General features: G+C 39.6%; 1 protein-coding gene across 1 annotated transcript in view; it reads right to left on the bottom strand.

The window, feature by feature from the left end:
* Window positions 1–2,580: 2,580 nt before the first annotated feature.
* LYST (lysosomal trafficking regulator) overlaps window positions 2,581–27,379 on the bottom strand; it is a 116,478-nt gene continuing 91,679 nt past the window's right edge. Inside the window, exons 39-52 of the mRNA XM_063124348.1 lie at window positions 26,852–27,096; window positions 26,617–26,683; window positions 24,642–24,798; window positions 24,018–24,158; window positions 21,623–21,840; window positions 20,129–20,359; window positions 18,713–18,902; window positions 17,863–17,999; window positions 15,929–16,027; window positions 11,451–11,590; window positions 11,031–11,128; window positions 5,248–5,404; window positions 4,016–4,087; window positions 2,581–3,118 (exon numbers count right to left, since the gene is read on the bottom strand). Coding sequence (XP_062980418.1) covers window positions 2,980–3,118; window positions 4,016–4,087; window positions 5,248–5,404; window positions 11,031–11,128; window positions 11,451–11,590; window positions 15,929–16,027; window positions 17,863–17,999; window positions 18,713–18,902; window positions 20,129–20,359; window positions 21,623–21,840; window positions 24,018–24,158; window positions 24,642–24,798; window positions 26,617–26,683; window positions 26,852–27,096 — 2,091 coding nt within the window. The 3' untranslated portion in view covers window positions 2,581–2,979. The remainder of the gene's footprint in view (window positions 3,119–4,015; window positions 4,088–5,247; window positions 5,405–11,030; window positions 11,129–11,450; window positions 11,591–15,928; window positions 16,028–17,862; window positions 18,000–18,712; window positions 18,903–20,128; window positions 20,360–21,622; window positions 21,841–24,017; window positions 24,159–24,641; window positions 24,799–26,616; window positions 26,684–26,851; window positions 27,097–27,379) is intronic.

Below are 27,379 nucleotides of genomic sequence, written 5' to 3'. Positions count from 1 at the left end.
ACCACACAGGTATACTTTATTTGTAATTGAACACAGAGTCATCTCAAGTAAGGATGTAGCAGTTAACTTGTAATTTATTGTGTTGATTTGGCATGGAATGACCCAGATTGAAAGTGGCAACGCTGCATCTTGACAAGGTGATCTGACAGAGGGATGCATTCAGAAAATTGTGTGTGTGTGTGTGTGTGTGTTTGCACACGTGCACACTTGTGGTTGTGTAAAGAAATTGGCTGGTTAAACCTATCTAACAGTGGACCTTAGATACTAGCTACAGCTGAGAGCTGGGCTATTTCTCAGAGTTATCAATAGTTTCTGGGCAGAGAAGATTTGTCTGATGACACTGAAGATTTATAGTATTCCAGTTCATTCCTGACAGAATTCGTTTTATGCATCTAACTGATCTTAAAACACAGATAGCAACAGAGAGAATGTAAGCAAAACTATTACTGAGGTAAGTGACATGAGTTTTCAAAAGAAAAATAAACTTAGAATGTAATACATTGCAGTCATAGTTTTTATCTCTATAAAATTGATGGCTTATCTAAGTTTGTATGAAATAAATACTTTATTACCCAACAATATAGGTGCAGTGAACATATACTATAAATATATTATTTGCAGGAATATTCAATAAGATGTGCATAATCCTCATGAGGTGTTTTTGAAATTTCCAGAACAGGGTTATCATGCTGAGTAAATATTTTTCTATTCAAAAAGTTTATGTATCTGCATAAAAATACTGCATTTCAACAGGGCCAGTTGTTTTGCATATTTAAGATTTATAATAATTTCTATTCCTAAAAATAAGATTTCTTAAGTGACATTCCATATCCCAAATTAGGAGCGATTAAAATGCCCCGAAAGCAATGAAAAAGGAAGTTAACTGAAGCATACCACTGCAATATGAGCGTTTAGTTTTAAGATCATGGTAAACATAATTAAAACATGCACCAAAATGCCTGCTTACTTTGAAGTCTTATATGTGGAGATCCATAGGCTGTAATGGAAGTTCATGCAAGACTTTCGAGGATTGGGCATAGACATGCATATATCCACACAACAGATTCCTCATGCCTGTTGTGCTCTTTTAGATTCTTGATTAATCAGAAAATTCCCATATTTTAAAGGAAAGACTTCTACAATTCTGTATTGGAATTATCAGGGCAAGGATACAGATTGCATATTTATGATAAGATGACCAGCTACAGTTTTCATGGTACACTGTTTTTAAGGATACACATGCAAAGTTAATACTGAAAGGAAGATTTAAATTGAAGAAGTGGAATCCAGAAAATGTATTAATCATTGCATCTCTGTGGAATTCCGGATCATGAGTTAGATCCATATTTAGTTATACTTACCATCAGTTTTAAGGGGTTTGCTCTAATTTGTTCATGACTAACTTAAGTCTCATTGATTTCAGTGGTCTACTCTAAGGGCCAGTTTGCATGCAACACTAAGCCAGTGTGGGTCTTTGCAGCACATGCCAGCTGCCATTCTGAATATGCAAGCCGCAGTGGATGCACACCATGGCTTATTGTGCAAATTTGGGCGGTGTGGGTTATGGAATGGTTAATTAACCTGCGATGGCTTAGTGTTATGTGCAAATCAGGTTTAAGTATAAATAAGTCTGGAATACAATCCTGTGTAATTTTCCCCTGGGGAGACAGAATAACATGGTTAATATTGCAATTATATGAAATATTTAAGCCAACTTTTATCTGTTTTAATAAAATAAAAAAATAAATATTTTTTCAGCACGATTCCCCACATTTGAAAAAAACCACACAGATCGTAATAATAGTTTTGGAGGACATTATATATTTGAGCTGAATTGAGTTGCTCAAAATGTTAGCCAAATTGTCATAATGAAACTCCCCCCACAAGTCATAAAATTATGAAAATTGTGATATGACTATCAGAAGCACATTTCTTACTGCATTTTCCCATTCTTGACCTCCAGAGTGTAAACCACAAGACACTCGGTATTCAGAGCATGTGTACATGTGTGTGCGTGTGCATGTTCACACACGACTGCATGAATACACACTGACCCCATTCAGGAGACACGGTAAGCCACAGTAGTTAAGCATTTTGAGCTAAGCATTCTGACTTAGAGTGTCATGTGAACCATTCCTAACCATGGTGGCTACATAACTGTGATTTAAACATGCTCACTAACCAATTACTGCAAAAGGGTTAGTGGCCAAACTATGGTTTAGTGTGTCATCTGAACAGGCCCACACTTAAATTATTTTGCAAGAACATATTTGTATTTTTTTCATATTGTCACAATTTCCCCTATTAGAACTACAGGTATATGTACTTTACCTGTTATAGACTGATGATCTGTTATGAATTAAGAAGACAGTAAGTAAAGTGCACAGAATATCACATTTCATAGAACTATAATGCCAGTATTTTATCAGTGATGGTGCAGAGACACCTACTGAGTTAATTTACTTCTCCAAAAAGCATTTTTGAGTTTGAAAACACTGGTGATAGTTATATTATTCTAGAGTAAGGTGTACTGCAATCTACTAATAAGTTACACACAAACACTGACTTGTTTTTGTATAAACCTTTGAAGTATTTTAATTCTATTTTATTCTTTACATCACAAAGGAGCAAAAGTCACAACTAGTGCTTCAGGATTTAGAATATACACGTCCACGAAATGATCCGTAAAAATATTCTTTACATTATACATTGCAGCATTTAAACTTCTTTGTTAGCGCTTCTACCACTCACCTGGTACCAAAAACGGCAGGCCAGAACTTTCCTATATCCATGATATGTTTTATAAATTTGGTGCATGAGCATACATAGCAGTCCTTCACTGATGTATCATTGACCTACTCACTTATCATAAATATGTTAAATGTATTTCAAAATCTAGTTAAATGAGAGAGGCTCTATGATCTAGTCTGGATTGAAAGTGCTTCTGAAGGAACCAAGGCCAAAGAGCATGAAGAGTCATCAGCCAGCCGCATAGCTGCTAAGGAATGAGTAAAACATGGGGAGCTTCAAGCGCTGTTGGTCCTTGCGACACCAAGCAATTACAGTTCCTTCATTATTTGCTGTGTACAAGTGATGACCATCACAGGAAAATGTAAGGCTGTAAAGAATTACAAACAAAACAATTCTGTCACATCTACATGGCATATGGAACATTTTGAAGGCCTAAGGATGCTCCTTAAAAAGAGGAAGGGGGTGCGGCAAGAGAAAGAAAACAGCTTATCGATTGTCCTCATTTTTTAAAAAAACAAAAAACTTTTCTTAAGACAACATTTAGAGTAGAATCCAGTGAATGCATGAGGTTAAGAATGTTTGCAGCAGCAGTTACACTCACACAAAAAGTATGTACCAAGAAAAACTGCCACATATTCCAACTCTTGGTTTATTTTTTTAAAAAAAAATTTAGAATCTGTGTGCTCCTCCTGCTGCCTCTTGTGCTAGAGTGCCCATTTAGCCAGATTAAAACTGTGCTTTAATGCACCCACAAGAATTATTTTATTTCTCTTTCTACTACACTGGCATGGAAGCAACCACAACATCTACTCATCTTATGTGGCCTTTGCCATTTTAAACATTACCCGAGTAGCACAGAATCCAACGAAATGGAAGCAACAACTACATTACAAAGACAACTGTAAGAATCAGCACTTTCTTTATGTTTTATAAAGAGGCACCACACTCACACAGTGTATTTTCCTTTGGCTAAAAGTGGGAGCCACCGGTTTCAAATCTAGCGGGGAAATTATGTGTTGCATATTTTAATAAGGAAGACATTTAATAAGGAAGATTAATAGCTTAATCTCATATTAAATAGTGTTCACTATTATTAAAGTCATATCAAGTGTTCCTCCTGGATTATGAAGTCCAGAATTTTAAAAGAAACTCTAAAGATAAGCAAAGCAGATTTTAAGCGTTCTTCTCTATGCAGATTTTTGTGTGTGTACGGGTATACAGTAAATTGCTATATGCTATAAAATGATTTCTTTTCTTTTTTTACCTCACAATGGGTTTATTTGATTTAGGAAATGTAATTTCCCGCACAGGTTTCAAATCCCACGTACTCCACAGTCTAAGAAAAAGAAAAGACAAGTTATATATGGCAGGAGTCTTCTAATTACATAAACAGCTTTTTACAGATTTGGAGAGAGTATTGTAGTACTTTCACTGACTTTAATGCATACATTCATTTTTGTTCAGTTTTGTAGCAGTGCTCTCTTAAAACTCAATCTAGACCTCAGAAGTATAACCCTGATGGTCTAATACAGGTATAGATTTTATACTTGTATTAGAAGGAAGCTTGCTGGATGAGACCAGAGGCTCATCTATGATAGCATCCTGTTTCTAAATGTGGCCAGCTAAATGCTACTGGGAAGTCCGATAGTGATCAATAGCCCCAGGAATGTGTTGAACACCCTTTGATAGGGATCTAAACTAGTGGCTATCACACCATTTTGTGGAAGCTAATTCTATAAATGATTGTTTGAAATACTTTCTTTTGTCTACCCTGAATGTACTTCCCAATCAGTTTGGTTGGATGATCTCAAGTTCTATTAAATACAAAAAAACATTTCTCCCTCTCTACTGTCTCCACACCATGCATAATTTTATAAACTTTTACCATCTCCTTCTCTATCCCAGTTGTCTTTTTTTTTAACTCTAAAAAGCCCCAAACATGTTAGCTTTTCCTCATATGGAAGATATTCCAGCGTCTATTGTGCCCATGAGTCAGTAAGCTTGTCCCTCTCTCACACACAGAATAAATAGTTTTGGAATAATTTCAAGTTTAAAATTACGTTTTAAAATGCACAGTTACATAAAATGGAAAAGAAGAAGTTGTGCTATGCGCTCCTTATAGGAGTACCTGCCATTTCAATAACGTTTTAAAAAGATTTTTTTTCTTTGGACAGTACGTGCTCCCCCTCTACAGCATTAGAGCAAATGTCTCCTGGTTTTTGTTTTTAAAGAGCAAAAAGGCTTTTTCATCTGCTGCAAGAATATCCCCTCCGAAGCAAGTGCTCCCCCTCTCCTTATACAGTTATAAAACTACGAAAGTAGGGTCACTGTAGAAATATAGAGGGTGTTGTTCTCATTGCTCCACAGAAATCTTCAGAAATATGTCTTAAAAACAGATGTTTGGAAAGAAAAGTATGGTAGTTTCAGAAGAGGGCTCTACATTTTATAAGCAGCACTTACAACCAAAAAGGAAAATGATCTATTATAACCACTCACCTTACAACTCCATTTTCTAGTCCTCCAGCAATAACATTGATAGAGACTCCTTCAGGCTGGTTAGAGAAAGCAACAGAGCATATAATTTCCCTGCAGTGCACATGTCCCACAAGATCACCGTTCACTGTCCAAAGTCTGAGATCACTGCCGCCACCAACTGAAATAGAAAAGAAATAATACCTTATAAAATAAAATCATAAGAACATAAGAAGAGCCATGCTGAATCAAACCAAGGTCCAGCTAGTCCAGCATTTTGTCCTCACAGTGGTGAAATAGCTGTTGACCAGAAACCCACAAGCAATACACGGGTGCAACCGCATCCTCCCACCCATGTTCCCCAACAACTGGTGTACATAGGCTTGCTGCCTCTGCTACTGGAGGTAGCACATACCTACTAGAAGTAGTAGTAATTGATAGCCTTCTCCTCCAGGAATTTATCTACCCCCCCCCCCCCTTTAGAGCCCTCCAAGTTGATGTCCATCACTATGACTTGTGGGAGCAAATTCCATAAATTAACTATGTGCTGTGTGAAGAAGTATGTCCTTTAATCTGTCCTGAATCTCTCACCAATCAGCTTCATGGGATGACCCCGGGTTCTAGTATTTTGAGAAAGGGAGAAAACTGTTCAGATCACAATTAAGACTAAGCAATATATTAGTCCAAAGACCACACAACTAAAAGGATTAAAAGAATGAGGGACTCTTATCCAATCATATAGAAGCAGTGAATTATATAATATTTTCTGGCAGTAACAATGTTTGAAAAAACAAAAACCCACATGTAATAAAAACCAATATCATTCTCATCAGGCAATGCAACTCATAAGCAGCTACCACCAAAAAAAAAAAAAAAACCCTGAAGATGCTACTGGACACCAGGGAAACTTCTTAGTCAATGTAGGCGTACCCTGAAATTTCCCTACGTTTGAGGATTTCAAACATTTTTAATGTATTTCTTCATTTCAAATATTTGTATATGATTTTTTCAGATACAAGCAACTTGTCAAGGCTGCTTATAGTAATATTAAAACAAAACATCAATTAAAATGGATACATTAAAAACCAGAAACAGGAAACTTCTATTTCAAATTCCCCCAGAAAAGACATGCAAGGTATTAGCTCAGCTGATGGAAAGATAAGCCCATAGCTAATGCAAGCTATGCGGTGCACATTGCTTCCTAGGTTGTGCTTATTGGAGAAAGGTATCTGGGGTTTTGGAGAAAGGTATCTGGGTTTTCCAGGGAAAGCTCTCACGGAAACACAGGAAACTGTCTTCTGGACCAGTGTCCCAGTGAGCTCGGAGGATTATTCAGCCTTACTTCCACAAATGTACTAGATCACCTTACCACAGTTTTCTCTAAACATCTGGAAGAAAATGTAGGCTATCTGGAGCCTATTCCTAGTGGGCAAACTAACAACAAGGATTATTTGACCATTACTTCACTAAATTAACAAACAAAACTGAATTTCTATATTCCCAGGATCAGAGTTGGAAGGAGCCCTGAAGGCCATCTAATCCACCCTCTGCTCAATGCAGAAAATTCAGAGCTATAGCATCCCTAATTGATGGCTTTCCAGCCTCTGCCTGAAGACACTTATCTGTCACCCAAACCCAGTAATTGGCTCCATTGTCAAATTGCCTCTACCACTAAAAGATTTCTCCTAAAATTAAGCCCCTTTAGATCTAGCCCTGCCCTCCTCTTCTTCAGATGGATCAGAACTCCTATTACCAGATTTTGAGGACGAACAGAGGCCTTTCTCCATTACATCTCCTTGTGAGGTCTGCAGAGATACACAGTTCCAGACAGAGTGCTGGATTAGATTTGGGATGACCCAGCAAAGCAATTATATTTTTATAGATAATTTGCAGTAGAAGAGATTCTCAATATCCTAATAAGAACCTTGCCAGAGGAGGCTTCAGTATGCATAGGCTTTTCCCAGTCAGGGAAATCCTGTGCGCCTGGAAGCTGTGAGTGAAGGGGACAGCTTCATTCTCCTTGGGGCTTTCCCTGGATAGTCCCCTTTGCTCCTCCAGCACTTTCCAACTGAAGAGCGAAGGGGAACTGAGCTGGCTTTCCCTAGTTGGGGAAAACCTGAGTGAAGCAGGCTCCCTTATCGAAGCATTGGATCTGATGCCCTGATATGATCCAGCCCATAGGGGTGTGTGTGTGTGTGTGTGTGTGTGTGTGTGTGTGTGCAAACTAGATCCTGGACCTCAAATGGATATCCACCCCTGCTCTAGGGTTTTAGAGACTTGCTGATAAATCATTTCATGCAATCTGAAGACATGCAGTAACCTACATGCAGTGGCTACAGTTAATCCATACTGTCTTCTGGATTCCTCTCTTTTAGCAACACCTACGCTGCAGGTTTAATTCCATTTCAGAGGTATTGGGAACACCACTGCTATTTGTCTTGATTTTGCATCTATAGTTAATGAACAATTTAATGCAACCCCCATGCTGCCCATTATTTTGTATCAGAAGGCAAGCGGGAGATATAATTTTAACAAAAGCAATTTTAGCTTGTATTCCCCCCTTACAGAGCTTTTATAATACAATATCTTGGATAACAAATCAAATGTCATAGCTATGACTCAAGAGAATTCAACCCCCTTCAAACCTGTTAGGCCATTAAATCTTTGGGAGGCCACAAGATCACATGAGTCTGTTTGCATATTCATGTGTGCAAAGAATACTGTCGTTTCAAACATGAACTTGCATAGTAAATATGGTGTTTGGAATTCAAAGGCTGTGCATGGTGTTCTGTGCAAAGCCCCATAACTTTTCAGGCCCCTTACGCACACCTCAAATCCATTGCTGAATGTTGCAGGGGACGGACGGACACTGGAATAGTATTCAATAGAATATAATGGGCTGCAGCTAGAAGGAAAGCTTGACAGACCTTCAGTTTCTATTAGAAACACCTGGCAAGTGCGAGGGGCTCTTTGGGTCCCATCTGATACCTTTTATTTGGCCAGTCTTGGTTGATGTGTCTCAAGAAGGACCTCAGTCTCTGCCCTTTAGGGCAGGGCTTCAGCTCAGTGGTTGAGAATATGCTTTGCATGCAGAAGGTCCCAAGTTCAATCCCCAACATCTCGAGGGCTGGGAAAGCCTGGAGATCTGCCAGCAGTCCCTACAGACAATGATAAGCGAAATGGACCATTTCTCCAAATAGTTAAGGCTTTTTCCTTAACTATTTGGACGAACAGTCCATCTAGGTAATCATTGCTAGATTATTCCAACAGTGTGATACTCTGCTGGTAAACATACTGCAGAGGTGAGTCCTGAAACAAGATGTTGTTGAGCTATATATCCCCAGCCCCTAAAAGAACAACAACTATTCAGGGATCTAGTCAGCCTGGAACAGCAATCCTGGTTCAAGGCATTGAAGCGGAGGGAGGGTTTTCCAAAGGGGAGGAAAAAGGCATTGTTATCTCCCCACCCAGTGGCCTTCCTCTGCTATACTAATAGGTAGCAGTTGGTGGAAAAGACTTCTGTCTGAGTCCCTGGACAGCCCCTGCAGACAGCTCTGGGCTACATGGACAAATAATCTGCCTGATATAAGGCAGCGCCAACACAGATACACATTTTACTACCTTAACCTGATAGAGTACCTGTAGCTTGATAGAGGAATGCTTTTGGAATGCTAGGCTTGAGCCTGAACATTTTATACCTATATGGGGGTGGGAGGTCTGGAGAGCAGGAAGGGGGAAATTTATCTTTTTTCCCTTTCCTTCCTCTTAAAACATCCCTGCATAAGTGCAGGGAGGGAAGTTTAACTTCATCGTGCACCAACCCAAATTCCTCCCTACAAGGGCTTGAGCAGGTTAATTCCCTCTTATTATTAGGGTGGATTCCTGCATTGAGCAAGGGGTTGGACTCAATGGCCTTGTAGGCCCCTTCCAACTCTGCTATTCTATTATTCTGATTCCCCCTGCCCACCTCCAGTTTTACCCTGCCCCACCACTGACACCTCCAATTGCTCTACTTTCTGGAAGCTGCAGATCCTCTTCAAGCTGTTAGGATTTGTAAAAAAACAAACAAAACTTTTTTTAAAAATTTTTTACAGACTTAATATTTCTGTACACCTGGGAAGCCCCCTAAATCTGTAGAAACGAGTACCTTATTAGGTGGCCCCATTTCACTTCCAAACTAATAAGCACTCAACCACTTGAGTTCATTATTAGAGGGACTGATACTTGAATTACTCATGTTTTGGCAATTCTCTGGGTGCATTGTCAGGTCCTTTGTGACAGATTACATCGTGGCCAGCACGCACTTAACCAGCTACTTCCCCCTTGAAAAATCACAGTATTTCAGAGTCTTTTTAATACATTCTTTTTAGTTGAAGCTGCCACCATGGCACTTCCTCTGCAATGTACCCCTTTCCTCTGTATTAAATCCTGGGCATGGCCAAGGGGTGGGGCTGCCCCTTCTCCCTCCCTTCCGCAATCACTTCTTTTCCCATTCCATCGAGTGGCATAATTAGGCGCTTCTTTATTGCTGCCTTAACTTTGCTTCTCCGAAGTTGTGTTGATTTAGCTTCTGTGATGCTGCATGCATTAGTGCACCCCATTATATATCCAAAACTGCACATTTCTGGAGGGAGCTTTTATTCTTTACTTTGCTGATCCACAGCTGCGCATCTCCTGTTTATCAAAGTAGAGATCTGCAGCATTAGTTCCTTCTCACTCCTATTCCCACAACGCAGTAGGGGGAGCCTGGAGAGGGGTGGGTAACAAGCCTTCAGATCCTGCCCTGAATAAAAGCTCCATCACACCGGGGGTTAACATGCTCTCTACCTTTACTTCTCAACCGGTGTTTTCGTTCCTCAGTTACTTCCTATTTTCAAAAGAGGAAGTACAAAACGAGCATGAGGCCCATTGACTCCGCTGTTCTAATGGCGCTGCTTCTCCTGCACACAGCAGGAGAGAGCAGGAATTCCAAGTTTTTTAAAAAATGGACTTAATGAGGGGTTTTTTTGTTGCATGAGGAAGGTCAGAAGGGGCAGGAGGCAGACAACGTCATGTGAGGGACCTGAGCAAACTCTGTGAGTGCCCAGTAATGAGCGTGTAATAAAACGCTCGTTGGATGGAGCTCTATCTTGGGATTTTGGGTTCTACATGGAACAGTGGGTATAAAGTGAGTGGGAGCTATTACTCCCTGACAGTTTGCTAGAATGGGGCGAAATTGGGGTGGTGGGATACTCTCATAGGGAGGCTTCTGACACTGTCCAGGATTATTGGGGATTTTTGTTCCTCAAGATAAATTGAGCCGTTTCCCCCCCTATCCCCCCATTTTTCCTATTCAGCCATTGCCTCTGTTCCAATCCATTTCTCCCCTCTTTGGAACATTTCCACATATCCGAAACTGCGCATTCTGTAGTTGTAAACAGGGAGCTTTTATTCTTTCCTTTGCCCTTGCACAGCTGTGCACCTCTATTTTATCGAAATAGAGATCTGTCACATGAGTTCCTTCCCAATCCCATTCACACTACCAGTAACAGTGGGAGCCTGGAGAGGGGCAGGGAACAAACCTCCCTCATGGATGACGTTGGTTCAATCCCGCACCCCACACCTGGAAATATGTTTTTCCAAGCACTGAAGGAACAGGTTTTAGGGACGGTTGGCTCCACTGTGTAACACTGACGGAGCAGAGCCTGTTTCCTCATACTACTGAGAATAAGAGCAATGTGCTTTCCATCCTGTGCTCATCAAAATGAGGCCTTTGTGGCTATTAAGGTTATAACTCTACATTGTTTGATCTTCATAAGGCAGCTTACCTGAATCACAAACGGTTGCAATGTCCCCTGTTGTTTCACTAGCAGACACCGCTGTTACAGGACTCTTGTGTCCAGCAAGACTTTGCACATAGCAGAGCCTGTAAGAATCAGATTAGAGGATTAGCTTTCAAGACTACTAGCAATTGAGTTTAGTTTACAAATGTAAAGTCTATGGCATTAAACATGTTGTTAAATGCTCCAATATCAACAACAATATCAATTTTGAATATCCCATTACTTTTTTATTTTATATATTACTTTAAATTTTATATAGGTGCTGTAAAGGTGGGATAGATACAAGGTTTAAACATTATTCATTTTATGATGAATGAAACAGACCAAATCAATCCTAAATTATTTTTCTGTCTTTAAAATTCAGAACTCGAGATAACGAAAGTAATTATTTAAAGATATTTGTACCTGTTCAGATCCCAAATGATGCAGGTTCCATCCTTGCTTACGCTTATCATTATACTGTAGGGCTTGCAGACAAACAAGCTGGTGATCTCAGCAGTATGACCATACAGATGCACCTGAGATTCCATTTCAATCTCAGAAGGCTGAAAAGGAACAAGATCTCAATAAGATCAAACTCTACTAAATGGAAAGGCGGGGTGGGGGAGACATGCAGGGGAAAATATGAGGTTTGAAGCTAGACTTGGGGGATATATATATATATATATATATATATATATATATATATATTAATTAATAACTATTTTCGCTTGAATCAGTATACCATTTTATAACTTTTAGGCTGCAACCCTATACTCACTTACTTAGGACTAAGCTCCATTGAACTCAGTAGGACTTCTGAGTAGATTTGTCTAGAACTGGGCTATTATTCTGTACAATTGTGTTTTTCCATTTCAACTACAAAGAACGTTAAGTGAGGGTTGCTCAAGACTCAGGTTAAAAGTGTTTCCACTGCTTTTCTTTAAAACAGAGTACTTGGCTGACAAACAATCAGTAGTATGGTATTAGCTGTGAAAGGTAGCTTCTTCAGATCACTCACATAGTTATTAGCACAGGGGAAAGCTCTATGCAGCTGCCCTGTTTTGCAGCACACATTGTTACTTGAGTAATTCCACAGCGGATGTGTCCTTTACATTGCTATAGTTAAACACAAACATCAGCGAGATGAAAACAACTTCACCCAGCATTACTATTTAATTCCACCTTTTCCTCTGTTAAAAGACAGAGAGCTAATTAAGATGCAGAATCATCATAATAAAAGCTGATAATGACAGAAGGCAGAGGTGACAGACAAAACCTAACAGTTTCTCTAGATACACTAGTCACAACAATGTTTTGTTAGAGTACCAGAAGTAGGGCTTGCTAGACTTCAACAGCCCATTAATATGCCAACCCTAAGATTTCTTGTGCCAGTAAATAAATGTTTAGGTATATGAATAATCTACTGCGCTCACACAATGTCACAAATCAAAGCACTACACTGACATTTTAGCATACTGCACTGGTATTATAGATAGAAATAGAAGTACAAAGTATTCAGAATTGCAGTGTATATACTTCTGTAACACATACAGAAAGATGAACAGTTGCTCAATATTTCTTACACTGAACTGAATTAAGTTATTCCGCTGCGAAACTTTTGGGGAACAAAATTTGAGGGTCTAAACTCTTATTCAGATGGGAACAGAAGCCAAAACAGATGCTAGTGAACATGCTGTCACACCATATGGCTTCATCTCAAGGAGCTGACTAGGCACAGAAGCTGTACTGCATGCAGTTTGTGGTACATAGAGATGCCAGAGCTATGGGGCTCCCATAAAGATGGTTGAATTCTACAGAGGGACACACCTGAGCAGCAATAAGAGAAATTCTCACATTGATGTAAAATGTACTTATACACCAAGTATAAGCCCATATTGCAATCACTTTTTTTGAGCACTGAATAGGACTGCTTTTGTTTACCAAGTTCTCAGAGTGAGGAACATAGGAAACACATTATTAATCAGGATATTATTCAACCAACATTAATTTCAATGGGAATAAGCCTATGCCTGATCTGTCAATAGTATCTTCCTGAGAACAATTTATCTAATGTTCATGTCTTTACCAAGCTGGAGAACAACTATCAGATTTAGTCCACACAATCTTATGGATGAGGATTAAACTACAAGCAATGCAGGAGATCCATGATTGGATCACCTAACATTCACATTTTATTTTAAAGCAGCCAGAGAGGGGCCCTAAATTTGATGGGAACAGTGGCAGGTGTGTGTGTTTTAACTCTCCCCCCCCCCCACACACACACTTTGTCAAATGAAATTGCCTGTTCCAAGCTGCTATTATCCCCACAGCAGAAAATATACCGGTAGCCGAGGAGAGGGGGGGGGAGTTTGGCAATTATTACACAAATGGCAGAAGGAAAAGGGTGTATTATTATTATTATTTATAGAGCACCATCAATGTACACCTTTTCTTTCAGCATCCCTGTTCCCATCAAGTTTGTAACCTTCTGCAGCTGCTTTAAAATAATAATAATTAAATATAATGTTGTGTGATCTGATCATGGCTCTCCTGCTTCATGTGTAATGGGCTGGATGAGAGCCAATAAATTAAAGCTGAATCCTGGCGTGGCGGAAGTCCTGTGGGTGAGTAGTTCCCGATAGCCTCATTTCCTGTTTTGGATAGGGTGGCACTCCCCTTGAAAGATCAGGTACATGTATGGGCCTTGGATTTTGTGGCTCCGTCTATAACTGGTTTGCCTCTTATCTAGCGGGTCACTCTTTCAACGTGTTGGCTAATGGCAGCTCGTCTTCTTCTTTTCCCCTTTCGGTAGGGGTTCCGCAAGGCTCGGTGCTTGGCCCGTTGTTGTTTTCTTTATACATGTTGTCCTTGGGTAATCTTATTCAATCTCATGGTCTCCAATATCATCTGTATGCTGATGATACACAATTATATCTTTCATCTCCGGAACTTTCTCCTGATGTTCATGATCGTATCTCGGCATGTCTTTCAGATATCTCAGCTTGGTTGCTTCATCGTCGTTTGAAACTTAATATGGCAAAGACTGAATTGCTTGTTTTTCCTCCTAAACCTTCTCCTCCTCTCTCATTCTCTCTTACTGTCAATGATGTTACACTTACTCCAGTCAAGGAAGCTCGTAGTCTTGGCTTTATATTTGATTCCTCGCTCTCCTTTATTCCTCATATTGAGGCAGTAGCTAAATCCTGTCGTTTTTTCCTGTATAATATTGCTGGGATTCAATCATTTTTGTCTGTCTCTTCTGCCAAGACTCTTGTTCACGCATTGGTTATTTCTCGATTGGACTACTGCAACCTTCTTCTCACTGGCCTTCCTTCTTCTCACATCAGTTCTTTGGTTTCTGTTCACCACTCTGCTGCTAAGATCATCTTCTTGGCTCGCCGCTCTGACCATGTTACTCCACTTCTGAAATCTCTTCATTGGCTTCCAATTCACCTCGGAATCCAATATAAACTCCTCCTGTTGACCTACAAAGCTTTTCACAGTCTAGCTCCTTCCTCTCTTTCCTCTCTCATCTCACACTATTGCCCCGCTCGTGCTCTTCGCTCCTCTAATGCCATGTTTCTTACCTGCCCAAGGGTCTCTACTTCCCTTGCTCGGCTTCATCCATTTTCTTCTGCTTCCCCTTATGCCTGGAACGCTCTTCCAGAACATTTGCGAACTACAAGTTCAATTGCAGTTTTTAAAGCTCAGCTAAAAACTTTTCTTTTTTCTAAAGCTTTTAAAACTTGATTTTGATCTGACTTTTCTATTGTTAGTTTTACTCTACCCTGTGCCTGTTTGGTGCATTCTCTTCCCCTTCTTATTGTTTTGTGATTTTATTAGAATGTAAGCCTATGCGGCAGGGTTTTGCTATTTTATTGTTTTACTCTGTACAGCACCATGTACACTGATGGTGCTAAATAAATAAATAATAATACTCCTAGATCCATTGCTATCGCCAGAGGCCCAACTGGTCACAACGGCTCAAACTGCCAATCTCTTGGACAGGGATAACTTAGCCACAGTGGTACAGATGCTAGTAACCTCAAGACTAGATCACTGCAATGTGCTCTATGTGGGGCTGCCCTTAAGGCTGCTCTGAAAGCTGGAGCTAGTGCAGAACGCAGCAGCTTCACTGTTGTCGGGAACTGCCCCTTTTCAGCATGCAACTCCTTTGCTGAGGGAACTGCACTGGCTGCCTATTCGCTACTGGGCTAGATTCAAGGTTTTGTTTCTTGGGTACAAAGCTCTAAATAATGTGGGCCCAGGATACCGGAGAGTGCCTTCTCCTTTACTAACCTACCCAGTCCCTGAGGTCATCAGAGGGCCTGCTCCTGGTGGTTCCACATAGACCTATGGCCTGAGTCTGCCCAGAGAACAGCCTTCAGTGTGGTAGCTCCTTTCCTGTGGAACTCCCCGCCTTTGCAGGTCAGGCATGTGCCAACACTTTACTGTTTCCAGCACCTCCTGAAAGCATGTCTATTTCAGGAAAGTTTTATTATTCATGTATTTATATAGCACCATCAATAGCACCTTTCTTGTCTGACTGGCCACGGTTTTACCAGAATTCTGTTTTTTTTTTAAGTAGTTATAATTTTAACCTGATGTTTTATTCTTTGATCTTATTTTGTATCTTTTGTTGTTCACTGCTCTGAAATCTGTTCAGATATGGAGCGGTTTGAAATTCAAGCAATGTCAAAATAAAACATTTTCTTATAATTAAGAACCCATTCAGAAAAGTGATTTGGTTAAAAAGAACTGTGGGGAGAGGGAGAGAAATCAGTTCTAGCAGAGATGTTTCTTCTTTGAGGTTAGGAAAGCAAGACTACAGATGGGAAATAAATAAAGACAAACTACAGCCAGGTTTTTAACGAGTTATGGTTTCTTTCTCATTTACTTACTGTACTGTTAGTGAATCTGTTCATATATGCTGTGATGACCCCACATTTGCTGCCAGTAAAAAGTTGACAGCTGTCTGGTACCCAAGCACAACTTGTTACCTTAGATACAAGAAAAGGTGATTCATTCAAACGGTAACATCATTTTTTTACATTTATGCCCTTGTGTTGATCTCAAAGAGGTGGCTTACATAATGCTTAAAACATCTTAAACATAAACACTTTATATGTTTATATTTCTTAGTTGGTTTAGCAGTTTTGTCTTTCATTTTTTGTGGGGAGGGGGAGGTGCAATAGCTCTTGGCCACAGAGAAAGCGACAACTGATTAATTAGGGTGCAAATGCATCAAGTACTGATTCATGAGTAGAACAGGGATCCTTTGTTTCCTAAGTTGAAAATCATTATACTGTGCCACATAAGAAGCTTCATGAATAACTTGTAGAGGTGCTAGAAGTAGCTTTCAAAGCAAGATGGGGAAAATACGACTCAACTATGAAAAGCCTCACTGCATTCATGCAAGCCAGCATTTGTGTGTAAATAGGCTCACCAGATCAGAATCCATTAACTTCACCTTGTTAGTATCTAGTCATTCATGGTAGTATGACAACAGCTGCCTTTATGAAGAATCATATTCTTATGGACTTGCTCACGGACATACTAGCAACTTTGTCTACATCTATATAATCAAGAGGAAGGAGGTAGAGAGCCAGGAAAGCCAGTGAAGGACATGAACTTTTGAGCTATTGATTTATTGTAGCGTAAGTATGCATGCATGCACACACAGAACAGCAAAAAGAAATTTTAAACAGTGGATCCAAAAGGCTATGAAAAGCCAGTGTACTAATGGGTGGCCCACTGCTCAGAAGTATGGAATTGCCAACTAAGAATAATATTTAATGTATTTGACGATGGCTCAGTTCAGACAACATGTTAATCAACACAGTATGAAAACTCCACTCAACGGTTGAGTTTTAGGGGGTACTCCCCACACAACATGTTCTAATTCCACCGTTGTGTGACTGGGCTACTGTGGAGTTGAGTAAAAGTCGACATGGCTTTTGATTGAGTTCCTCTGCCCTCTCTCCTCCCTCGGTCTTCCCAATGTTATCCCATCAGCCATTGCTGCACAAAAAAACAATCCCGGCAGCTCTCCTAGAGCAGCACTTGCCAGGAAACTATGTAGCCAGTGGGAAAAGTCAACTCAATGCAACAGAAAACTCCATGGAGCCCACCATACAACACACAACACAACGGTTGTGGAGGAACTTTCCTCTGCACAGTGTGGATATTCTGTGTGGAGTGTTTTCCAAAAAAACTCCACCTTTGCGTGGAGTTTTCCTGCCAGACAACGCATTTCTCAATGGTGGTGTAACAACTCCACCGTGGAGTTCTCAAACCACCGCTAAGAAACATGTTGTCTGAACTGAGCCAGAGTAGACTCTAGCCCATGAAAGCTCGTGCCATAAATCTCTTAGGGACAATTCAGACATAACAATTAAGACTGCACCCACATGCTCTTTCCCCACCTTTTTTCTTTTGCATAATAATAAAGCAAACCTGAGGTTTGCTAACCAGTATTTCCCTTTACATCCGACTCTGGTTTCATATCCTGGTTATTAAGCAGATTAAACCAGTATCCTGGTTTGAATGTAATGGGAAAATGTGGTTTAATAAACCACAACAGAAGCACTGAAGTGAGGAACATAAGGGGAGGAGAGGGGGAAGGAACGAGCGTACAGGCACAAGGCTTGTCCTTCGTCTAATAAACTGTTCACTACCTCTGAACTAGTCTTTAGTCACAAAAGTACCACCAGGCTGTGCTGTTTTTGCTGCAGGGGACTAACTATTTAATTTTTTTGCTGTAGTGATAACTATTTAATTTCCCCCCAACACTGAATTCTTTACTTTAAGGGAGCAGAGAATTCAAAAGATTTACCTGATGAAACTGTGAACTCTGTATAAAGTTAAGTGGGGGTTCACTTTGCTTGCTTTTTAGTCTCAAGATATTGTCAGCATAACCCCAACTGAGAATCGCTGACCACTGGATAGCTGTACTGTGCATGCTTCTAACACCTATAATAACAACAACAATAGAAAAGACATTCAGATCAAACAGGAAATGCATGCTATTCTACCCTACAAGGAAAGTCACACATTGTGTACTTATTTTTGAGTTTTACAATTACTGTTAGCATGTTTAAGCAACAAACAGGTGTCTCCAGTTAAGTCTTTCACAACTCCCATTTTAAGCCTTAAATAATATGGTCATTTTTAACTTTAGTTAACTGGGCTGTTCATATTCTGTGTATCCATATCTCAAACACTGAAGCTGTCGTAGAATAGAAACCTTTAAAATCCTTCAGTTTCATAGATAGATAGATACACACACACACACACACAGTCATCAACCTTTGTTAAACAGTTATTATAACCAGTTCACATGCAATCAGAGCTGCATGACTGTACAAAGACCTCAAGCCATGTGAGAAGCTGCAATACCAAATGGATAAGGGAAAGATTTTTGCTACTTCTGCAGAACCACTTGGTTCTGGATCATTGTGCAGATGTGGTTACATTGCTACAACTCAAGTGGGAGCTACTTCACAAACTGTTCTACACTCATACAGTTAGTGATCTCAACAGCAATTATGTCACCTTACATATGAGTTAGGCCTCAGAAACATTTGTAAACTTTGGATGAATGGAAGACTGGACAACAGAGCAGTTGCCTTCATAATTTCTTTTTCAAATGCTTCTGCAAGACTATTAGGAGCTAGCATCCTTACCTTGCTCTTTGCTATATATCATCAGCAGGCAGAATTTTCGGGACAAACCACAAATAGCTCTGGTTGGCAGAGCTTGCAGGGAGCCAAACCTTTCTCCATGTGGCTGGCTGAAGCAGACCACAGGATCTGGGGCACTGGGGGAACCTACATATTCCCCCCACTTTAAGCCTTTGATCCAGGGTAGAGGACTCTAGAACAAAGGCGACAAAATAAAACAGCTGTCAGTGAAGGCATTTTAAAGAATCACTATTGTTATTAAGCCTTTTAAGCGTCAAGTTGATTGGAATTTTATTTAATATAAATTAATATTAGATAGCTATTTATCTACAGAAAAAATTAACTTTAGTTACAATTAGGGTACTAAACCAAGACCAAAAGGAAAGATAGGAGGTACAGAACTGCATAAGACTGAAAGGCACAGTTCATAAATAACAATCCTAGTCTGATAAACCATAGTTTATGGCTGATAAACCATAGTTTATCAGCCTGGGAAAAGACAATCCTTGTCCATATCTGAGGAAGCTCTTAAAGCAGTTTCCCAATGGAAAATGATGATTCTAGAAACAAAGAAAGTGTGGATGAAGCTTGGTGCAAGGATAAAAGCAGTGGGATTGGGGTGGGGGAGGCAGTGCAGAAGCACAGGGCTTGTTCTCAGGTTAGTAAACAATGGCCTATTGGACTGGGATCATGATGTCCAACCTAGGCCAAGAGTAGGTCACATCAGATTCATCTTTTGATTTTTTGAGTAAATAACTGGCTTCCTGGATAAAAGAAATATAGTAGATCTAATCCTGGATTTTAGTACAAAATTCTTTACTAAATGCTTCACTTATAAGCAAAAAAGTAAAAATTAGTGACAATATTTGAAGAACGTTAGTGAAAGCTTTTAAAAAACATTTTCAATAAAGAAAAAGGGCTTGACCTCTCTGGTGGTAAAACATTGCTAAAGCTCCTTATAGAAAAATACATGGGCATTACAATTAAATGAACGAGCATCCTGAAGCATGGAAGATGCTCTACAGTCCAGCAAAAAAGCCTCCTTGCCCAAGGAAAACAGTGTGGTGGAAAATACAAGGTAGCGGTTAAATCACAGCCTCTACATACACATACTTTGACAGAAGCTTTAGGAAAATGATAAATTCCCTTCCAGATATTCCCTTACCAAGTTATTTCTACAAAAAAAAAATGAGTTGGATCCAGATATAGTCATACTTGGAGTAGACCCACTGAAATCAATGGGACTTAAAATAGGATTAACACAAGCACCATTGATTTCAATGGGTGTACTCTAGATATAACTAAAACTGGACCCAACCCAATATTCAAAATATACTTTTTTTGTAATAGATACACAAAGCAAGGTTCATCAGTTGACACAAACTAAATTGAGTAGCCTTATGAATCGCATTGATATACCGGATATACAATCTCTTTAGTATGCTCCTTTGTTTCTCTGAAAGCAAACTGCACTAATAATCCCATAGCAGCAGGGAGTTCTCCTTCCATAATGAGTTTGGATCCAGGTCTGCTGACATGTGCGGTGTGGAACAGCTGGCGAGGGGTTTGTCCATATGTCTTTATCATCGTCTCTAGGGCTCTTCTTTGAACTGGATCTTCAACAGCCGACACGTCCATTCCAAAGTATGTCTAAAATGGGAGCCAGACAGAGGAATATGAGGTTCTATGGTAGGGCTAGAGGAGGAGAGAAGGGGTTCTCACTGCACAGTCTGAAGCACTTAAGACTTGACTGCATCTGCATCTGCTGGAGGCTTTATATATTAAGCACAACTCCCTAGTAACCAAACATAATATGAAGCTGGAGCAAAAGGGTATCAAGGCTCCATATGAGCAGGAAGCGTTCTTGCCTTTTCTTGGTTTTTATTACGTTCAGAATAAATGATACAGAACACATAAGATAAAACAGACAACTCCCAAACTTGGAAAGAACGAGAGAGCCAGTGTTTCCTGGCTGCTGTGATCTTTCTGACCTCATTTGCAAACAGCCCAAGACTTCTTTCCTATTTTTGTCTACATTTTGGTCACTCTAAACAAAATGAAACTCTAATCAGAGAAATTGCTATCTACCTCTTCTTTTCTTTAGCATGAGAAAGTACTTTACTGGCTAACTTTAGATCCTTTTAAATCTGGGCTAAGGACTGATTTTGTAACAGGAACTGCCTTGGTTGTCTTGGTTCATGATCTCCAGGGATGATCTTCCCCAGGATGGGGGAGAGTGCCCCTGTTGTTTCTGCTGGACCTCTCAGCAGCCTTCATTATCATTAGCCATGGTGTCCTTCCATCTGAGAAGGGAAATGGGTGCACTGCTTAGCAGTGGCACCAATTGTACTTGAGTCCCAGAAGGTGGTGGTGGACTCCCGCTCAATTGTTTAGCTGTTAGCATAGGAAGACAACATAGCAACATGAAGGACACCACAGGCCATTTAATATTTACATGAAGCCACTCAAAGAGTTCATCCCAGGATTGAAATTTGGGTGTCTTCAATATGTGGATTATACTCAGCTCTCTCTCTTCTTTTCATCTGATGCCAAGAAAGCAGAGAGAGTATGGAACTAATGTCTGGCTGCAATAATGGATTAGATGCGGTCTAATAAACTGAGGCTTAATCCAGACAAGACAAAGGTCCTAGCAGGAGCGCTGAACTGAGAGTTGGAATAAATCCTATTCTGGTCCATACTATTTGCTTCCACTAATGCTCTACTTGCATATTTACAAATAAAGTGCATACTCAAAAGTGCCATATATCTCTTCCAAACGAAACCACAGTCTGAGAAGCAATACCCCTGGAATTTCTCACTGATCAGGGAATGGGAAGTGTGCAATAATATTTCCTTCAAAATCATTTCTAGTGTGTCTGTCAAAGACAAGTGATGGATGAAAAAGATACTTACAGCAGGATGAAAAACGTTGATAGCTTGAACTGAAGCTTTGCCCTTTTGCTTATACCCAAATACTAAATCAATCCAGTGACAAATAGTCTGGGAAACATGGTCAGACTCTAAAGCTTGACGGTGGATCAGGATAAAAAGCCGGGGATCATTTCGAGCCCAGGGTGGAAGGTTCACGTGGTTTACTCTTTCCCCATTCTGACGCACCCCAAAATCAAATCCTATAAATATAAACAGTGATTTACACTAGTTGGTTTAAGTTTAAGTAGCCAATATAAAGAACTGATATGCACATTCATGCCCCACTCTTCCCCCACGCAACTCAAAGCAGGGTCTTCAGTGTTTCCCTCCCCCAATTTTATACTCACAACAACCCTATGGGGTAGGTTATATTGAGTTTGAGTCCCTGCTCAGCCTCAAAGCTTGTACTCAAGTCTCGACATTTGATCCCAACATTCTAGCCACTACAACTGAAGTCCTTCCACATTTTGTGTGTAGAAGAACGCACCCTTATCAATATTATGTTAAAAAATTAAAACATATTATTATTGTATAGCTATGTGCCTCTGAGCCACAATACAGCTTAACATTTACAAATACCTTTCCTGTGATGGAGTTCTTTCAAATCACTTTCATAAGATACCCACTTTGATTTTGGGAATCAATGGCCTGGTTCACACAAAACATTAACCCATAGCCCCTGTTCAGATGACACACTAAGCCTCAGTGGTTAAGCATTTTGAGCGAAACATTATGGCTTAGCATGTCATGTGAACCATGACTTAGTGTGTTGTGTGAATTATTCCTCACTATGGTGGCTAAATAACCACGGTTTAAACACGCTCACTAACCATTTCCTGCAAAAAGGTTAGCGGCCTAACCATGGCGTAGTGTGATGTCTGAACAGGCCCATAGTTTACTTAACCCATGGTTAACCTATAGTTTGGTTTCCTATACAAGTTTGTCTGGCAAACAATTTAATAAACCATGATTTGTTTTCTCAACCTGTTTCCTTCCTCCTTCATCTGCTCCCTCTTTGTATCCCAAATACCTTTGTGGCATTATAGTACTGGCATGTAGAGTGGCTGTTGTTGTTTTTAAACCACTCTTGCCACCACTTCTGTTTGTGTCAGAACTACTTACAGCTCTGGGTTCACACGTAACATCAATGCATGGCCACTTTGTCAAACCCAGAGTTCACAACCGAACAACAAACCACAGGTTCTCTTTCTGGGTTGTTCGTGATTAAACAAACCATGGTTTCTAGTACTGCTGGGTTCGCACATTATAAAAATGCAGAATTCAACAACTCATGTGTTAAATATACCATGGAATACCATTGTGTGTGAACCAGGACAGTAACTTGTTTCGCACAAAATGCGTAATTTTAGATGAATTAGCCCATGAATTGCTGCTCTTGAGGGAGCATGCTCCTCACTTCCACTTTCAATTTAAATCTATAATTGCCTCGTTCACAGGTTCGGGTCCAGGTTATTTGAAAGAACGTATTCTCCCTTATGAGCCTGCTCGTGCTTTGAGATCTTCTGGAGAAGCCCTTCTTTCAGTCCCACCTTCTTCACAGGCACGCTTGGTGGGAACATCGGAGAGGGCCTTCTCGGTGGCTGCTGTGGTGCTCTGGAACTCTCTTCTCGGGGAAGCTAGGCTGGCTCCCTCCTTGATGGGCTTTCGGAAGCAGGCTAAAACTTTTTTGTTCCAGCAGCCCTTTGGAGAATAATCTGGCCCTCCATCTATATTAATGTCTTATAATTTTGTTGTGTTTTTTAAATGTTTATGGTTTTGTCCCCCCCCCCTATGTATATTTTAAACTTTGTAAGGCCGCCTTGAGGCCCAGCATTGGGCAAATAAATATAATAATAATAATAATAATAATAATGATGATGTTACATGTGAACTCAGTCAATGTCTCAGAAAGATATCCTTCTCTATTGTTTTCTAAGGTATTATCCTTCACAAGTCAGACTTGCCACAACATGGCTGCTCACTGGACCCCGTTCTCATAATCCACACAAAATCTACGCCATTACGATTAAGTCAAGGTGCAAATGCTCTCTAGGAACCTTACTCCCACTGATCTAATAGCATGGAATTTTAGGACACAATTAAAACAGTGTGTTAATTTTACCAATGCTCTTTCCTTGCTTATTAAGGTCTACAACTATAAAACCCAAGCACTGGTGAGGCCAGAAATTCTAGCAGGTTCCAGCTCCACCTGCCAATGCTTATAGCTGTCTACATCCTCTTCTTCCATTCCTGCTTTAAGAGAAGTGTGTATTTGTTCATAAATGGGGTCATTAATTTAAACCTGCAACCAATGTCAAGTAAATATAGACAAGGACTTTTTAAAAGGGAGATTGGCTTCACATTTCTCTCAATATACCTTCTCTGTTAACTAAAAACTCAGGAAGATAGAAAAATTCTGGGATGAGCTCCTTTACATCAGTCATAGATTCATATGATGAAAGGCGCCATGTTGTGTTGGTGGAGTGGAAGGTTCTGTCTGGAATATCAAAACTCTGATCTGCAGAATAAAGCCATATTGAACTGGTTATATTGTGTTCCTTTCTACGTCATACTTAACTATATATTTGTAGACTCTTGTAATAGTGCAAAATAGAACAAAAGTGGGTTTTTTCCTGACTGCACAGTAAGAAAGGAGGTGGCACATTTCAGCAAGTGAACCTTTATCAATCTAAAGGTTCTTCTATGGTCATATTAAAAGGTTTGAAGTACGATTTTAAAAATGCCTTACTGCTCCATAGCTACATCATCACCATCATCGTTGAATAATGCCATAAATTATGCTTAACAATCCAATCACTACAAACTATCAAAGTATCTGTATAAATATTTCTAACAGTATGCATTAAACATACTAAATTCATAACACACTTCATAAATAATATCCTAATATAATATCCACATAGCAACAACTACAAAACAGCTTTCATTAAGAAGTGATAAATATATGATTTATATCATAGAAAGCCTAGAGCAGTTTTACCTTGATAAGCTAAAAACATCTTTGTGAAAGGAGGCATTCTAACTAGGAAGTGAAGTACTGTTCCACTATTGGAGTAATGTGATCCATAGTGATAAGGCTGTACGGGTGGCATTGGGTCATCCTCTCTAGCTCCTTTACGGTACTCTTCTTCTAGATACTGCAACAGGAAGCACACACAGAAAGAGGTCAATTTCAGTAGAAGAAAGTAATATCACATTGGCATTGCTCTTAAATCAGTAACACTGTGAGCTGATCCTTATCTTTTATTTTAAGCATTTAATGCACCTCTTTGTAAGCTGCTTTGAAATTCCTTTGGACTAAAAGTTTTAAAATAATGTTTACAAACCAACAAGATAAAAACAAAAGCAACAAAGGAAAGAACAGAATCCGCAGAGCATAAAACAGATAGAAGTTTCAGAATACAAACCTGATGATCCTAAAAGGCTTGCCACCAAAACAGACATGGCGACGCAGTCAACACTCCCTGCAAACAGCATTCCCTAAATTGGAATCCACAACAGAGAAGTCCCCCTTCTTCAGTTATCACGTGCATCATTTCTTAATGCAAGATAAGGGCATCTGAAGATGATCTTAATCAGCAAGTAAGGTTTGTGCAAGAGGAGACAGTCTATCAGGTTACCAAGTCCCATGCTGAATAGGGCTTTAAAGGTGAGAACCAGCACCTTGAATTGGGCTCAGAAGCAGACAGAGCCAGTGAGATATGTTCTCCGCACCCAGTCCCAGTTAATAGTCTAGTAAAGTTGCCCTATTTTGTCCTAACTGAAGTTTCCAAAGTAGTCTTCAAGGGTAGCCCCATGTACAATACATTACAGTAGTCCAAAAGAGACATTTGTATATAACTGTGGTTATAATCCATCCGTTTAGGATAGATTGCAGCTGACACACCAGACATAGCTGCAAGGTGCTTCATGCCACAGAGGACATTTGACCCTCTATAATAGGACTGGATCTAAGATCACCCTCAAGCAGTAAAGTTTATCCTTTACAGGGAATGTGACCCCATCCAGAAAAGGCTGAATACCACCTCCCCACTCTCACAGAACCTTTCTAAAAGCCCAGTGATAACACATGGTAGAAATCTACTCATTTATTTTTATTTTACTTTATTATTTATGAAGTATACTCTAACATGGACATCAGCGAAATAGCCAAAATCTCTTCACAGCTTGCCACTTAATATTTAGTCAGGCGTAGGGATGTTGGCAAAATCCGGAATGGAAATCTGCTATGAATCTGACCCACAGATTCCAGAGCAGACTGGCATTTCCTGAGTTGCAAAGATTTTGCAAACTTGCGGACTGGTTTTTTTTTTTTTTTACTTTCCAAAATTTTATGCAAATTTATTTGGAAAATGTGTAAAAAAGGAAAAAGACCAAAAATGTGCATTTTCCCCGTAAGCTAAAGCATGAAATTGCACATTTTGTGGGGATTCGAACATTGGGGAGGGGAATATGCACATTTTCACAAATACAAATGCAATTTTGTGCAAATTTGGGAAATTGGAAAAAAATGACTCTGCCAATGAGCGAACGATGGAATGAAAGGGAGTTGAGATTCCACCAAATGCAGACAGAACAGAATTTACAAAATCCATACATGTCTAGTTACACAACAGCTCCTTTAGATTATAGCTCACAGTGCCATTGATATTTAGTAGCTCAACAGCCTAAATATGAGTTGGAGGATGAACAATGGCAGCCAAGAAAAGCATCCCTCAAAAGCTGCCATTCAACTGCGAAGTCAACTGTGAAGAAACATGGAAGTATCTCATATCAGAAGCCAGTAAGGGGAGGGATGTTGAGTTATGAGTATTTTAGTCCCCTTCACTCATCTTAATTAGCAGCCAGGAACAGATGCATATGCTTACATAATGCAAGGGAAATTTGATGGGGTTACACAGAGTTCTCCTTCCATACGAATTTGGCATTAAAGACTGGATTAAATATTTTAATACCTTGTAAGTGTCCACATAACGATCTTCCTTTTCTTTTGATTGTACAGCTATTGGTTTGATCAAGTTTCTGAAATGATTATAAATAATAGCAACTTGTCAATTTCATAAATTACTGATATTTACTGTAGTTAAGAAATACAAGGATGAATGCAAATGGGTGCTTATTAACAAAAATACATGAATTTTACAGCAATTGGTAAATTTGAAAGGAACAGTTCATGGCATTTCTTATTACCTATAAACAGATGGATCATTTAAGTCCAGTGTTTCACTAGTATAGTCGGAAAGTATAAAGGGAAATACTGGATACTGCATGAGATCATTGAAGGAACGGCCAGCATGTTTGTTTAAATGAGTAAGATACTCAAAATTAGTGATCTGTCCTGTGTACCACAGGTGTGTTAATGCAGTAATGTTGCCATACTCCAAGAGATTAGGAAGGTTGTTTGTTAGGATGTTGTGGTACACATCATCACGCACCTAAAAAGAATCAAAACGTTAAGCTTTAACCAAACCATGAATGATTTAGTCTTTTGGATCATGCACATTTTCAACTTCCTAGGATATTCTGTTTCAGTACTTCAGCCAAATTAACACACATATACCTACATGCATAATTCAAACAGTACTATGTATTAGTTTCAACAGTACTGAGGTAAATGTACAAGCTTCCCATCATAAGCCACAAGTACACATATGTACACACAAACTGTTTGTACTACTTTATGAAATAGCACCACTGGGCCATCTATGCGCTAGATTC

Source organism: Elgaria multicarinata, chromosome 4 (assembly GCF_023053635.1).
Source record: "Elgaria multicarinata webbii isolate HBS135686 ecotype San Diego chromosome 4, rElgMul1.1.pri, whole genome shotgun sequence".
Taxonomy (NCBI): Eukaryota; Metazoa; Chordata; class Lepidosauria; order Squamata; family Anguidae; genus Elgaria; species Elgaria multicarinata.
This window is presented reverse-complemented; position numbering and strand designations above follow the sequence as displayed.